Source organism: Piliocolobus tephrosceles, chromosome 13, assembly GCF_002776525.5.
Source record: "Piliocolobus tephrosceles isolate RC106 chromosome 13, ASM277652v3, whole genome shotgun sequence".
Classification (NCBI taxonomy): Eukaryota; Metazoa; Chordata; class Mammalia; order Primates; family Cercopithecidae; genus Piliocolobus; species Piliocolobus tephrosceles.
The window spans coordinates 109,018,396-109,032,754 of record NC_045446.1 but is presented as its reverse complement, the minus strand read 5'-3'; the positions used below and the strand labels follow the sequence as shown (position 1 = coordinate 109,032,754).

Genomic DNA, 14,359 nt, shown 5'->3' with positions numbered 1-14,359 from the left:
TTAGCTGGGCTTGGTGGTGCATGCCTGTAATCTCAGCTACTCAGGAGGCTGAGGTGGCAGAATCACTTGAACCCGGGAGGCAGAGGTTGCGGTGAGCTGAGATCTCACCATTGCACTCCAGCCTGGGCAACAAGAGCAAAACTCCGTCTCAAAAAACAAAACAAAAAAAATTAGTAAGAATGGCAGCGTCGTTTTACATTTGTGCAAATCTCTTTAGCATCTGGCTTAATAGAAAGCAGCTGGACTTACGTCTCCTTCAGCATTCAACCCGATGTCATATCACATGTCACGGAGCGTCTGGAAAACATGAATGAGTGTGAAAAAGGCACATCATGTCTTAGTGTTATTATGAGCCTAGTTCTAAGCTCTCAAGCCCTGTAAAAGAAGGCCCCAGGCCCCACTTTGAGAGCTGTCACAGCGGAGCGGGGGCTCCTTGAGACGAGGGCACCTTGTCTCAGTCAGCTCCAAGAGCCCAGTGCCCGGCACAGCAGCCTCTCTCTCAATGATGACAGCGAACGAGCGACTTCAGAGGAGCAGACCCAGGGGCATGGCTCGCCCAGCCAATCATCCTCAAAGCTCAGTGCAGGGCCACTCTGTCCATGAAGCTGCCCCTGTGGCGAGGCTCTTAACATACTGTGTGACGGGGATCCTGCTCTGTCTTGATCCAGCCAGAATGAGAAGTACTTTGTGGTCAGGAACTGTCTGATCCTCTCCAAGAGCACCTGTCCCTACAGCTCCCAAAAAGTCTCTTCCCTAAAGACCGAGTACCATTAGACTTCCAAGGGTTAAGGAAACAGCTTGACCTCCTAGACAAAAGCAAACTAAGGCCCTCCAGTAACAAATGGAGAGAAACGTGTGGGTGGAGGCATCTCCTTTCCTGAGTGCAAGGAGGGCAGCCTGCCCTCTTTGCTTCCATCCCCAAGGGGTTCCTCACTCTGCCCCCGTGTCACTCTGATCCCTCTGCTACCCCAGCATGCCTCAGCCCCAATGTGGGGTGAAAGAAGTACATCATAGAAAATGTGAGCCTAAGCTCTATCCAGTCCTAGGCTCAACTCTCATCTCTGTATCTTACCAGCTGTGTGACCTTGGGAACGTGACATAACCTCTCAGAGCCCAGCACCAGCATTTGTAAAATGGTGACGCTACCTTATAGTTATGAAAGGAGAGAAACTGCATGTAGCCCTCTTGCCCAGAGATTCTACAAATAGTAGCCAGAAATATGAGGCTCTCTCCCCACTTGCCTCCCTGCCAAACTCTCAGCCTAAGCATGGCTAACACAAAACAGATTACCAATCCCTTTCCTTTCTCCCTGAGGACAGCAGGGCTAGGCTGGCATTTTCCAAGAGGACTTCGCCCATGGAGAAAGAGGCATGCAGTAATCTTGTTTGCAGTGTGTGGGTTTCCTACCGTGCAACAGCCCTGATGGCTAGACTCCACACCCCAACCCTCCCCAAGACCTGGGCACCTCCCCCTTCCCTGTCCTTTCTCCTGCAGGTTTAGGGGTCCCAGGAATGAGCGGTCAGTCCCTGGCTCACACGATGTTCTTCTCTCCTTGTCCTGGTCACACCCACTGGTGATCTACCAGGGGCCTTCCAAAGACCCGACCTGGCCAGTGCCCCTGTAACCCGGCGGGCAGCTGGCTTTGTCCACCCCCTCCACCCTGCTTCTTTCTCAGACCACCCACGGTTCCTTCTGCCTGCAACTTCTCTCCCCTCCCAGGGACCCCCCAAGTGCTCACTCAGAGCCTTGGGTGCTGGGGATGGAGAGCTCCCCTCGCCACACCCCCATACAGAGCACCTAGTTTCCTCTGCTGGGTGTTCTCAGCCACCGCCTGTGCCTTTAAGAACGGCCACCCTGTGCCAGGGACTTGGCCTCGGCATCCTCAGCTGAGTGGGATTAAGGGACCATTTCATGCCTTTGTGAATTCCTCCTGGCTGCCATCCCTTCCCTCACACAGAGACAGAGTAGCCCATAGGCCGAACCACTCTACCAAGGACAGCCCAAGAGCTGATCTAGCCTGGTAACCTTTTCCCTTTGGTAGTAGAGGCTGCCCCTTTGAGAGGGAGTTTGTGGTCAGAGAGTGGGCCTTTGGGGGTCTTGGGCTGTCACAGGGACTCCAGAAAGCCATGCAGAGCCTTGGGCCATGAAGGACTACTCAGATGTCATCCTCTGCGTGGAGGCAACAGAATCGAGCAAGGTAAGGGCCACATAGAATCGTGCTCCTAAGACCCAGCACCCCAGTGGTCACCACTGCCTCAGCCCTCAAGTCTCTCCCTTCCAGACCGAGTTCTGCAATCCTGCCTTCGAGCCTGAGCCATCCTGCCCTCCCCCAGCTTTTCCAGAAGATGCCAGCTATAGCGTCCCAGCTCCCTGGCACGGTAACCATCCCAGGGGGTGACCTGGGGGAGGACAGAGAGGCCCAGGAGCCAAGGGCAGCATGAGAAATGCCCAACAGAAGGGGCTCTCAAAACCCTACCTGCCGGCTCACAGGTCGGCGTCCTCGAGGGCTGCGGCCAGACTGCCGTTTCTCCTGGCTCTGCGTCCTCCTGCTCGCCAGCCTGCTGCTCCTGCTGCTCGGGCTGCTGGTGGCCATCATCCTGGCCCGTAAGTACCCGGGGACAACTGGAAAGGAGGGCTTTGGAATGAAATTCCAACAGCTGCTCTCCCAGCCTCCCAGGATCCAGCTCCTCTGAACGCCACCCTCCATCTTCCCGCCTCCAGAGCTGCAGGCTGCACCCCCACCTGGGGCCTCCCATAGCCCACTGCCTGCCGGAGGCCTTACCACCACCACCCCCACCCCCACCATCACCACCTCTCAGGCAGCTGGGATCACTAATGGGCAGCAGGAGTCAGGTGTGAGCCCCTCCCCACAGGCCAGTGAGTACTCAGGGCAGGTCTTCCCGGAGAAGGGCCCAAGATGATGGAGTGGGGGTGAGGGGAGGGTGAGGAAGAGGCACCTTGGAGAATAAAGGACCTCACTCCTTTTGACCTCTGAACTCTGACCTCCATCTCCGCAGCCTGTGGAGGCCTCCTCTCTGGCCCAAGGGGCTTCTTCAGCAGTCCCAACTACCCAGACCCTTACCCCCCCAACGCCCACTGCATGTGGCGTATCCAGGTGGCCACAGACCATGCAATACAGCTCAAAATCGAAGCCCTCAGCATCGAGAGCGTGGCCTCTTGCCTTTTTGATCGCTTGGAAATCTCCCCTGAGCCTGAAGGCTCCCTCCTCAGGTAGGTCCCACCGTGTCCTGAACCACTATCTAAAGAGCAGAATCAGGGAGTGGCAGGGGGAAGGGCTAACCGAGGAAGAAAGTGAGAGACTAGACCTCTGGGCCCAGCTCTGCCACCACCTTGCTGTGTGCCGTGAGGAAGATCACTTCCCCTCTCTGACCTGTTTCCTAGTCTGTGACATGGATCTCCTTTCTATCTTCCTATGAGTAAATGCTACAAGGATAAATGTGCAGATGCTAAGAAGGTCAGAGCTCCCTGGGACATCAGAGGAGACTTTTTGACCACATGGTCACCAGTTTGGGGGTTAAGAAAATAGGACTGCAAGGCCCAGGCAAGCTCCTCTCTGGCTGGCCCTGCTCTTGGAGTCTCCATCACCCCCAACCTGGCTTCTTGCAGGATTTGTGGGAGGGTGCCTCCCCCCACGCTCAACACCAATGCCAGCCACCTCCTGGTGGTCTTCGTCTCTGACAGCAGTGTGGAAGGATTTGGTTTCCATGCCTGGTACCAGGCTGTGGCCCCTGGGCATGGTGAGTGTGTTCCCACCATGTCCCCAGCTGCCTGTTGAGTGTCCACTTTCTTCCCCTCCACCCACTCCCAGCCCTGCCAAAAGGGTGGAGACTCCGGGCCTCCCTGACTCCTGGTGCCCACACCCAGGGAGCTGTGCCCATGATGAGTTCCACTGTGACCAGTTCATCTGTCTGCTACCTGACTCAGTGTGTGATGGCTTTGCCAACTGCGCTGACGGCAGCGATGAGACCAACTGCAGTGCCAAGTTTTCGGGTACGGGCCAGGCATGGGGGGTCCTCTCTTCAGGCATCTGATCTGGATTCAAATTGGGCCCCCCAGCTCTGGTCCAGCCTCAAACCGGGGCCTCCGCCAGCATTCCCTCCTTTGTCATTCTTTGGCCCAGAACTTGCTTCCCATGGGCATGGCCAAAACTCTTGCTCTGCAGTCACTGCCCACAATCACTACTGGATGGAAGCACGGATCCTAGCAAACTCATGAGCCCTTCCACCTCTCTACAGGGTGTGGGGGGAATCTGACTGGGCTCCAGGGCACTTTCTCTACTCCCAACTACCTGCAGCAGTACCCTCACCAACAGGTAAGCACGGTGCTCCATGCAGGGGGGAGGGGCACACATGGAAGCACCTGAGCACCCAAGTCAGTGTAATGGGAATGGCATGGTAGGCACTACCTTCTACTTGGGAAGGTCAGAGATCAAGCAGACGGGGGATGGGGGATATTAGTAAGTGCCTGATGTGTACCCAGATGTGCCCACACTGGGTCAACTCACCTCTGAAACCAGGCCCTTAAGAGCCACCAATGATGAAAGCGCGACCCCACCCCCCAGCCAGCAGTGGGGGAAGAAGACCTTTCTGGAGCTCAGCCTGGGTGCCCAGGATGAGACAGAAGGGGTCATGAATTGCCCACCTGTGCCCTCCCCCAGCTCTGCACCTGGCATATCTCGGTGCCGGCTGGACACAGCATAGAACTGCAGTTCCACAACTTCAGCCTGGAGGCTCAGGATGAGTGCAAGTTTGACTACGTGGAGGTGTATGAGACCAGCAGCTCAGGGGCCTTCAGCCTCCTGGGCAGGTACAGGAGCCAGGGAAGAGCCACGGATAACTCCATCCTCGCCGTCTGCCACCGCCGCCTTCCATGGCGGCCCAGCACATTCCCCAGCTTCACTTTCTTCTGCTACTCTAGGCCGGGGGTCTCTTCACCATTACCCTAAAGACAGCTCTCACCTCAAAACCTTCACCCCACACTCTCCCTGTCCCCAGGAGGTCCTTCCCCAAACCTCTCCCTGCCCCAGTTTCTCCCCGCCAGTAGGGGCCACTTCCACCTCCCTTACAAACCCTCATTGATTTTTCTTTTTCTTCTTTTTTTGAGGCAGAGTCTCACTTTGCCGCCCAGGCAGGAGTGCAGTAGCACTATCATGGCTCACTGCTACCTTGACCTCCCAGGTTCAAGCGCTCCTTCCACCTCCGCCTCCCAAGCAGCTGGGACCACAGGCACATGCCACCACGCCCAGATAATTTATTTTTTAAATTTTTTTGTAAAGACAAGGTCTTACTATATCGCCCAGGCTGGTTTCAAACCCCTGGGCTCAAGTGATCCTCCCGACTTGGCTTCCCAAAATGCTGGGATTACAGGTGTGAGCCACAACGCCAGGCTGCCTCGCTGATTTTTCCCCATCTCGAAGTGGCTCAGGTTCAAGCAGTTTGTTTAATGCTTTGCCTGCTGAATATGTGTGTCTTCCTCACCAGACCCTAACCCTGTGTCTCCCATCAACTTTGGCATCATCCAGGGCTCCAGCTCAGAGCCAGGCCTGTGGGAGGCTGCAGTGCCCCCTCAGTCAGCCGGGGCTGGTGCCCAGAACTGCTGTCTGCTTTGGACAGGTTCTGTGGAGCAGAGCCACCCCCCCACCTCGTCTCCTCGCACCACGAGCTGGCTGTGCTTTTTAGGACAGATCATGGCATCAGCAGTGGAGGCTTCTCAGCCACCTACCTGGCCTTCAATGCCACAGAGAGTAGGTGCCCCTGGGCAAGTGGGTGTGGGCAGTAGAGACACCTCCAGGGGGACGGAGAAGGGTTCTGGACCCTGGTCAGGACACTCTGGGGGTACTGGGGGTGTAGGTATGTTCCCAGGCACTGCCATGCCCCTTGTGCCTGCAGACCCCTGTGGGCCCAGTGAGCTCTCCTGCCAGGCAGGAGGGTGTAAGGGTGTGCAGTGGATGTGTGACATGTGGAGAGACTGCACCGATGGCAGCGATGACAACTGCAGCCGCCCCTTGTTCCCACCCCCAGGTGAGAAGCCTGCCCCTGGGGAAGAGGCTGGGTGCTCACCTCACAGAACCCTGCTGCTGTACTGCATAGTGTCCCATCCCATCCTCCCTGAGGGGGCGGGGCCAGCTGACTCTGGGACCACTTTGCAGAGTCCTGGAAGACACTCAGCTGGTGGTGGCAATGGCACTGACCGTCACCCCAAGGGAAATGGGAATCTGGGAATCAGTGGTGGGACTTCAAGAACCAGTCCCTTCTGTCACCCTTCTGTTTCCACAGCCCATATAAGATGAAGGCATCCTCTTACACAGAGCAGGGGGTTTCTTCCAGATGCCCAAGCGGTCCCTGCAAACACAGGTGCCCTATGTTCCCTGAGATCAAAGACGTGCCTGCGTGATGCCCAGGGCTGGCAACCGATGCTGGAGCAGGCTCTCAGGGATGGCAGGGATCCTCAGTGTGTGTACAGCCTCTCTCCTTGTTATCCTCTTGCTTCCTCACAACCACCCCCACTGGACCCACGTACACACAGGACCGAGTGATTCGGTGACTTGCCACAGGCCACACAGCCAGTGAGCAGTCCCCACAGTGACCTTCCCCTCCACCCCTGCAGAGCTGGCCTGTGAGCCTGTCCAGGTGGAGATGTGCCTCGGTCTGAGCTACAACACCACGGCCTTCCCTAACATCTGGGTGGGCATGGCCACCCAGGAGGAGGTGGTAGAAGTCCTCAGCGGTTACAAGGTCTTCTGGGTGGAGGGAAGGAGGGCAGGCCTGGGAGGGGCGGGAGCCTGGGAGCAGGTGTCTGAAGGCCACTGTCCCTCCACAGAGCCTGACAAGCCTGCCCTGCTACCAGAATTTCCGGAGGCTCCTGTGTGGGCTGCTTGTGCCCCGTTGCACCCCACTAGGCAGTGTTCTGCCCCCTTGCCGCTCTGTCTGCCAGGAAGCAGAGCACCAGTGCCAGTCTGGCCTGGCACTACTGGGCACCCCCTGGCCCTTCAACTGCAACAGACTGCCAGAGGCAGCTGGTCTGGAAGCTTGTGCCCAGCCCTGACCCTGAAGCCAGCCCCTGCCCTCTTTCTGCCCGTCCTCTTTTGCCGGTCAGGACTGGCACATAGGGGAAAAAGGAAGGGGCACCAGCAGGGTCTCTAACTATCTTACTGGCCCCAGGCTGCTGACTGACCCCACGCTGTGCCACTGGACAATGGAGATCGCTTCCCATCCAGGCCTCTGACCCAGACTTCCCGCCTTCTGCCTCTTCCCCTTTCCATCTGCTTTTTCAGCTTTTCTATCGCTTGCCTTCTGACCTTTTCCTTGATTCAATAGAAATGTACTGAGCATCTACTCACGTGGCAGGCCCTGTCCTAGGCCTTAGGGACCCAAATGGCTGTCTGCCTCTAGAACTCTCCACCCTTATCTCCCTACGTGTTTCTCCCTGAAATGGGGTCTGGTCCTTGGTCTCTGCCACTGCCCCGCCTCGCCTCTGGCCCTGGGAACAGGAGGTGCCCTGTGTGTCCGTCTCTCGAAGTTCTGCCTCTCTGTCCCCGGCTCAAGTCTTTCTACCCCTCCTTTCTCCCCCTAAACTTTGGCCGGCCGCCGGGCGACACCACGAGTTATTTCCCAGCTATTTCCCTGTCCGGGAGCTCTTGGCCCCCGAACAACTGGTTTCCTCTTGGAGTCTGGGAGGAGGAGAGCGGAGCCGGCAGGCAGCGAACCAGGACTGGGGTGACGGCAGGGCAGGGGGCGCCTCGCCGGGGAGAAGCGCACGGGCTGGAGCACCACCGACTGGACGGTCTGGCGTAGCGAGCGCCCCGAAGGAGGCCATCGGGGAGCCGGGAGGCGGGGTGAGTCTGGCGGAGGAGGGGAAAGGGGCTGGGGAGGGGACTGTGGGAAAGGCTGGCGCGGGCCGGCGGTGGGAGGGAGGGCTGGCCGCTCCTACCCGCTCTCGCCTGCCTGCGCTCTCCGGGTGTTCGGCCCTGCGGGCGCTCAGCCTCAGGGGCACGGCAGTGGGGTGGGGACTGACTGGGCCACGCCGGGGTGGGGATCGAGGTAGGTCCCAGGATTCTGGGTCCCGACTCCAGTCCTGCCTGGCCCACAGACTGCGAGAGGACCCCGGCGTCCGGGCTCCCGGTGCCAGCGCAATGAGGCCGCTCCTTGTCCTGCTGCTCCTGGGCCTGGCGGCCGGCTCTCCCCCACTGGACGACAACAAGATCCCCAGCCTGTGCCCGGGGCACCCCGGCCTTCCAGGCACGCCGGGCCACCATGGCAGCCAGGGCTTGCCGGGCCGCGATGGCCGCGACGGCCGCGACGGCGCGCCCGGGGCTCCGGGAGAGAAAGGCGAGGGCGGGAGGCCGGGTAAGAAGGCACCGCAGCGGCTGTAGGTGGCGACGTCCGAGAAGGCTCCGCCGCAGCTCCCACTCCCAGTGCCCGGGGCTCGGGCCTCCCGCCAGGGGGCGCCACTCTCTGAGCTTTGCAGCCCTGAGCGGGGGAAGGGCCCAGGCAGCGGGCGCCCCCTCGGCCAGCACCCCAGATCTGCCCTGCGGGAATGGGTGGAGGAGGTACCCGTGCGGGAGGAGGCGCTGGCCGAAGCTCAGGCAGGGGCGGGGAGGGGTACGGTGACCTTAGAGTCGCCGCCCCGTTTCGGGCTGACCCGGCCGCTACGCTCAACCTGCCGCCCCGCTTACCCCGCAGGACTGCCGGGACCTCGAGGGGAGCCCGGGCCGCGAGGAGAGGCGGGACCCGCGGGGCCCACCGGGCCTGCAGGGGAGTGCTCGGTGCCTCCGCGATCCGCCTTCAGCGCCAAGCGCTCCGAGAGCCGGGTGCCTCCGCTGTCTGACGCTCCCCTGCCCTTCGACCGCGTGCTGGTGAACGAGCAGGGACATTACGACGCCGTCACGGGCAAGTTCACCTGCCAGGTGCCTGGGGTCTACTACTTCGCCGTCCATGCCACCGTCTACCGGGCCAGCCTGCAGTTTGATCTGGTGAAGAACGGCGAATCCATTGCCTCTTTCTTCCAGTTTTTCGGGGGTTGGCCCAAGCCAGCCTCGCTCTCGGGAGGCGCCATGGTGAGGCTGGAGCCCGAGGACCAAGTGTGGGTGCAGGTGGGTGTGGGTGACTACATTGGCATCTATGCCAGCATCAAGACTGACAGCACCTTCTCCGGATTTCTGGTGTACTCTGACTGGCACAGCTCCCCAGTCTTCGCTTAATGCCCACTGCAAAGTGAGCTCACGCTCTCACTCCTAGGAGGAGGGTGTGACGCTGACAACCAGGTCATCCAGGAGGGCTGGCCCCCCTGGAATATTGTGAATGACTAGGGAGGTGGGGTAGGGGCCTCTCCGTCCTGCCGCTGGCAAGGAATGGGGACAGTGGCTGTCTGCAATCAGGTATGGCAGCATGGGGCAGTGACTGGATTTCTGCCCAAGACCAGAGGAGCTGCTGTGCTGGCAAGTGTGAGTCTCCCAGTTGCTCTGGCCCAGGAGCCCATGGTGGGGTGCTCTCTTCCTGGTCCTCTGCTTCTCTGTATCCTCCTCACCCCCTCCTGCGCATGGGGCCGGCCCTTTACTCAGAGATCACTCAATAAATCTAAGAACACTCCTACTGGCTCCAGCCTTTCTTTTTCAGTGGTGGGGGTTCTGTTTCTGGGATCATGGTGTGGAGGGGGTGCTCAGGCAGAAGGGAGGGTTCTTGGATGAAATAGAGATATGGGACAGATATGCAGGAAGCCGGCCCAGGGGAATGAGAGGCTGCTCCACAGAGCTGCCACCTAGGTTGTGAATAGGAGTGTCTGACAGCGGGATGCCCTCCTGGTGTAGGGCTCCAGCCACCCTTAAAAAAGGGGGTACCTTTTTCTAATTCAAAGATGCCAACTAAACCACGTAGGGGCTGCCTGCACCACACATATCCCTGCCCTGATCCAACAAAAAAGAGCCGAGGACTTTCGTCTATGACTGCCCTGGCTGCTTGCCTGGTCCCCAGATGACTGGAAAGCTATTGCTCTGTAACCCGAGTGCCGTCCCCGGGCGTCTAGAGATAAGTAGTTTCTGAGATGACCACAAGGGGGTGCCCTGGACCCAGAATGCCGCAGATATCCTGGGTAGCTTGAGCTCCTGACCATGGGTGGTGAGGGGGAGGAGGGGTATTGAGGTCGGCCAAAGGAATTCCAGATGCAGATGGAAGAAAAGGGGAGTCCTTTACTCCCAACTCAGGAAGTTTATCTTCTATCATAAAATGTTTATCCCCACATTAAACAGAGACTGGAAGGAGCCGGGCCTCCCCTTGCTCAGCTCCCTGTCCCGGATTGAGGGAAGGAAAGAGCAAGTGCCAAGCCCTCCCTAGGCCTCCCAGTTCTGAGGTGGAGATGAGGAGCCCTCCCCCACTGCTCTGAGCATAGCCTGGGTGGGCCGAGCCACTGTGTCTGAGGCCAGCCACAAAGCCCCTCAAGGCTCCCCCACCCGGGGGGCCCACCTCCAACCCCATGACTAACAAACCAGGACTGCCCAGCCCCATCTGCAGCCTCAACCCAAGGAAGGGGGGGCCTCTCCTCAGAGTTCTTCCTGAACTACCGGCGCCCCCTTCCTGAAGGCAGTCCCAGGAACTGCGGTCCCAGACAGAACATACAATTATGGGGGAGTGCCCCTGCTCTTCTGCTGGTCATGTGAGGGCAGATATGGCCAATGGGGACTGAGCCCCAAATGTGAGCTAGAGACAGGCCTCAGGCAGCCTCCATCAGGAGGTCCCGCAGCCACACTCCAACCCAGCTCTGCACCAGACCCCATGCTAAGACACACAGGGACACATACCAGCTCCTCCTGGGATCCGAGGGTAAGACTGGACTCCAGGCAGCAGGAACCCCATGCTCCCTCCCAGGAAGACGGGCCCGGGGGAGGAGCTGGGCAGGCTGACTCAAGGGGTGAGATGGTTCACATTCCTCTCTACAAGGGCTTCATTTGGGCAAAAATAGAAAAAATACAGACGGCTTTTCGAAAGCCACGTGTGTGAGGGGACAAATCAGAAGGGATGACAGCTCACAGAGCCACGCCTGGCATGCACTCTCCCCATGACACAGTCTTCCCAGCCTATCTTAGCTCCTTCCCTGTCTCCCCCGCTAAAGCCCAGGTACTCCCACAGCCCACACTTCTGACTCCGGCAGGGCTGAAGGACGCTGATGCAGGGTCTGTTGCCTTGACCAACTGCTCCCTTGCAGGGATGCACAAGAGACTGTCAGAGCTGTCAAGATAACTTTATTCATAGGAAACTGGGCCAGAGACCCCTCAGGAAGCTGCAAGCCCCTGGGCCCTGGCCTCTTCTGTATTTGGACCCTAGTGAAATGTGCAGTCTGCCCTCTCCAATGCCAGGGAGAGACAGAGAGGAATGCCATTTTTCTGTGTGATGTGGGAGTGAAAGGGGAATGAGCAGAAATCTGGTTATCCCTCCCGAGACTTGCAGTGAGCTGGGGTGCCAGAGAGCACGTGGTTCCAAAGTCAGGTGCAGAAGCATCCCCCATCCCAGGGGTAAACTCCTGAGCCCAGCTTTTGGATCAGGTTGGGAGGGAGCCTCATCAGACGATGACAGGCAGAGGTGGCTCTGAGGGTACCTGAGAGATACTAACCCCAAAGCCTACCAGGGCACAGGGGCTCTGGCTGAACACAAAGGTTCAAGATCATCCGAAGGCCCCTGAGTTGCCAAAACACCCAAATAACACTGGTATGTTGTAGCCCCAAAAGCTGGGGAGGAAATGTGAAGGAGGCAGGAAAAGGACCTACAGATCTCCAACAGAAAAACCAGAAGCAGAGATCTCGGCAGCTGGGTGGGCCCTGGGCAAGCTGGAGGACAGCCCACAGCAAACAGTCTCAGGGCCCTTGCATAGTGACATACTCACCACCCTCAGCATCGAAGGGACCCACTGGGTAAGGAGAAGCTATGTTATCCTGCCCCCACCCAGATCATAGTCTTCCATCTCAATGTCCTGGATGTATGGCTTGGAGGCTTGGCAGGACAGCCACAGGGGTAGGAGGGATTCAGACCAGGACCCGGAGATGAGGTGTTAATGCTGTCCTAGCGTGAGTGCCTGCGTGGAGCGTGGAGGGGTGGGCAGGTAGGGAAGGAGTCTTCAGAGGTAGACATTGAGGGTCTGCAGGATGCCCCGGCGGCACAGCGGGCAGTTGCGGTGGTAGACAGGGTGGCGCATCAAGATTTCAGTGCAGGCCTGGCACAGGCACAGATGCCTGCAGGGCAGGAGCAACACCGTCTTGCTCTGGTCCTGGCAGATGACACACTTCTTCCGCTCCTCTTGCTCCTTCAGCAACTTCCATGGGTCTTGCCCGCCTGGAGGCTCCTCCTCGTTGAGCCTCTCTCGGCCCCTGGCAGGTGTCGCTCTGATGGTCCTGGCCTCCTCCTCTTCTGCCTCTGATCTGCGCCCCGCTTCAGGAAAAGTGTCCTGTCTCCGGGTCCTAACTGAGAACACCCTCATAGGGTCACCTTGGGGGGCTCCAGGTGCCCCTCCCCGGTTCGGCCAACTCGCCAGCTGCAGGCTGCGGCTCCAGACTCGACGCCAGGCCTCTGAGCCCAGTGCTAGGCGTGAGAGCCGCATGACATCCTCTCGAAGACGGTGGTAGGATGGCCGGGCATGGAGCTGATTGAGTGCCTGGGTAGCCAGTCTCAGGGTCAAGTCCGGATGCAACACAGTCACCGTCACTGCCAGCACGCAAGCTAGCAACACCAGGCCAGTGAGATTGACAAGCACAAAGCTGGCCAGGAGGCGGGCAGCTGAGGCCAGCAGCTCCAGGGCTAGTTGGCAGGGTGTCCAAAGGAGGATGGCCATGGCCACAGCACTGCTGGAAATGTGGGCTAGGAAGGCAGCCACTACGTCCGTCATCCTCCACAGAGGCCCGGTCACTGTATCCCACAGGGCCAGCACCAGGGAAAAGAGGTTCTGAGTGCCGATGAGGCAGATGTTGACCAGGCTGTTGATCACATAAGCCACCAGGCTCATGGCAATGGCACAGATGTCACAGGCCTGGCGCAGCAAAGCATGGCCATTGGAGACCACACTGACGACGCCCCGGTGCAGTATTTCCCTGCTCCGCAGTGCCCCGTGAGAGGCCAGGTGCCCCAGGAGCTTTAGGCTCTCCAGGCCAGAGCAGCAGCTATAGAGCAGAGTACACAAGGCCTGCAAGCCCCCACATGTGAACCGGACCACGGCTTCGATCAAGGCCAGCAATGAAAGCAGGACTCCGCGGCCCAAGTGCAGAAGACTAGTCAGTACCGTGTGCGGCAGGTTGTAGACGAAGGCCAGGAGCCACGCCAGGGAAGCCAGGAGGGAGGACACCAGCAGGAAGTTGAGGTCCAACATCAAGGTCAGCACGTCCAGCACTAGGCCCACCCCATTCACTACCAGGTACACTGCCTCCATGATAGGGCTATGGAGGTTAGTCCAAAAGAAAGTCTGGCTCCTCGGTTGTGGGGTTGTCAAGATTGTCAATATTTTAGGGGGTCTGGGATTAATATGGAAGGAAAAGGAGCAGTCTCCAACACAGCGGGTACCAAGAATCTGAGGAAGAAGTGGGTAAGAGGGAAGAGGAGTCTCGGTAGAGGGAAAGGGGGCTAAGTGCCAGTCCAAGAGTCCAGGTTTTGAAGATGGGCTGTTTGGGAGGGAAGAGCCCAAACATCTCCAAAGCGAAGGCGAGCCCAGGCCGTAGGAGCGACCTCAGCTTTGGATGCCTGATGTGGCGAACCACGGCCGGGCAATGGGTCAGACCGGGAGGAGACGGGGAACGGATGGAATGGGATCGGACTGGATCGGATTGGGTCGGGTCGGGTCGGGCCGGGGCCGGGTGGGGTCGACGCAAGCTGGGCGCGGGCTCGCAGTCCAGCTACGCAGGTGCCCCTGTCCCCGCCCGGCCCCCGTCCTCCCGTTAGCGGCGCTTTGCACCCAAAAGGGGAGTGGGAGAGGCAACCAGCTTCAGCAAACCCCAAGCGCAGCCTCTACGCCGCTGGGCGCCGCCATCTTGTGTGCAAACGGGTGGAGCCAGAGGGGTGACGAGGAGGGAGGGACGACAAACTCCAGCCAATCGGTGAGGGCCAACCACAACAACGTCAATCACTCATTGGTCCGTTTGAATGGCGCCCGAACGTATTTACTTTCCCAAAGGGAAGGAGCGGCGACAGATTAAATCCCCTCCCCCCTTGAGGCAGGGATTGGCTCGTTGACGGGTAGCGTCCGGATACTTTCTCCTTGCCCCGCCCTCTAAAAGAGCAAGGCCTTGGACTCCCCTTAATTTGGGAACTGTTCTTTCTCCCGGCCTCTGAACGCGAGCTTTTTTTTTTGGCTTGGGTCCGAGGTCACT

At 59.0% G+C, this 14,359-nt stretch overlaps 3 protein-coding genes across 3 annotated transcripts; 2 read left to right on the top strand and 1 right to left on the bottom strand.

Annotated features, from left to right (window-relative positions):
- The first annotated feature begins 2,143 nt into the window (after positions 1-2,143).
- MFRP (membrane frizzled-related protein) lies at positions 2,144-7,065 on the top strand. The gene is made up of 13 exons (XM_023208465.1): positions 2,144-2,197; positions 2,282-2,378; positions 2,491-2,604; positions 2,722-2,877; positions 3,018-3,231; positions 3,628-3,758; positions 3,886-4,011; positions 4,257-4,333; positions 4,679-4,827; positions 5,634-5,764; positions 5,910-6,041; positions 6,628-6,755; positions 6,841-7,065. The coding sequence occupies exons 1-13, from the start codon at positions 2,144-2,146 to the stop codon at positions 7,063-7,065; spliced, it is 1,734 nt and encodes a 577-aa protein (XP_023064233.1).
- A 601-nt stretch (positions 7,066-7,666) lies between these two features.
- Positions 7,667-9,608, top strand: C1QTNF5 (C1q and TNF related 5). Its single transcript, XM_023208464.1, has 3 exons — positions 7,667-7,855; positions 8,110-8,366; positions 8,703-9,608. Exons 2-3 carry the CDS (start codon positions 8,153-8,155, stop codon positions 9,218-9,220), a joined length of 732 nt encoding a protein of 243 aa, XP_023064232.1. The 5' UTR covers positions 7,667-7,855; positions 8,110-8,152; the 3' UTR covers positions 9,221-9,608.
- A 1,626-nt stretch (positions 9,609-11,234) lies between these two features.
- On the bottom strand, positions 11,235-14,047 carry RNF26 (ring finger protein 26). Its single transcript, XM_023208463.2, has one exon. It carries the CDS (start codon positions 13,423-13,425, stop codon positions 12,124-12,126), a length of 1,302 nt encoding a protein of 433 aa, XP_023064231.1. The 5' UTR covers positions 13,426-14,047; the 3' UTR covers positions 11,235-12,123.
- Between the last annotated feature and the right edge of the window lie 312 nt (positions 14,048-14,359).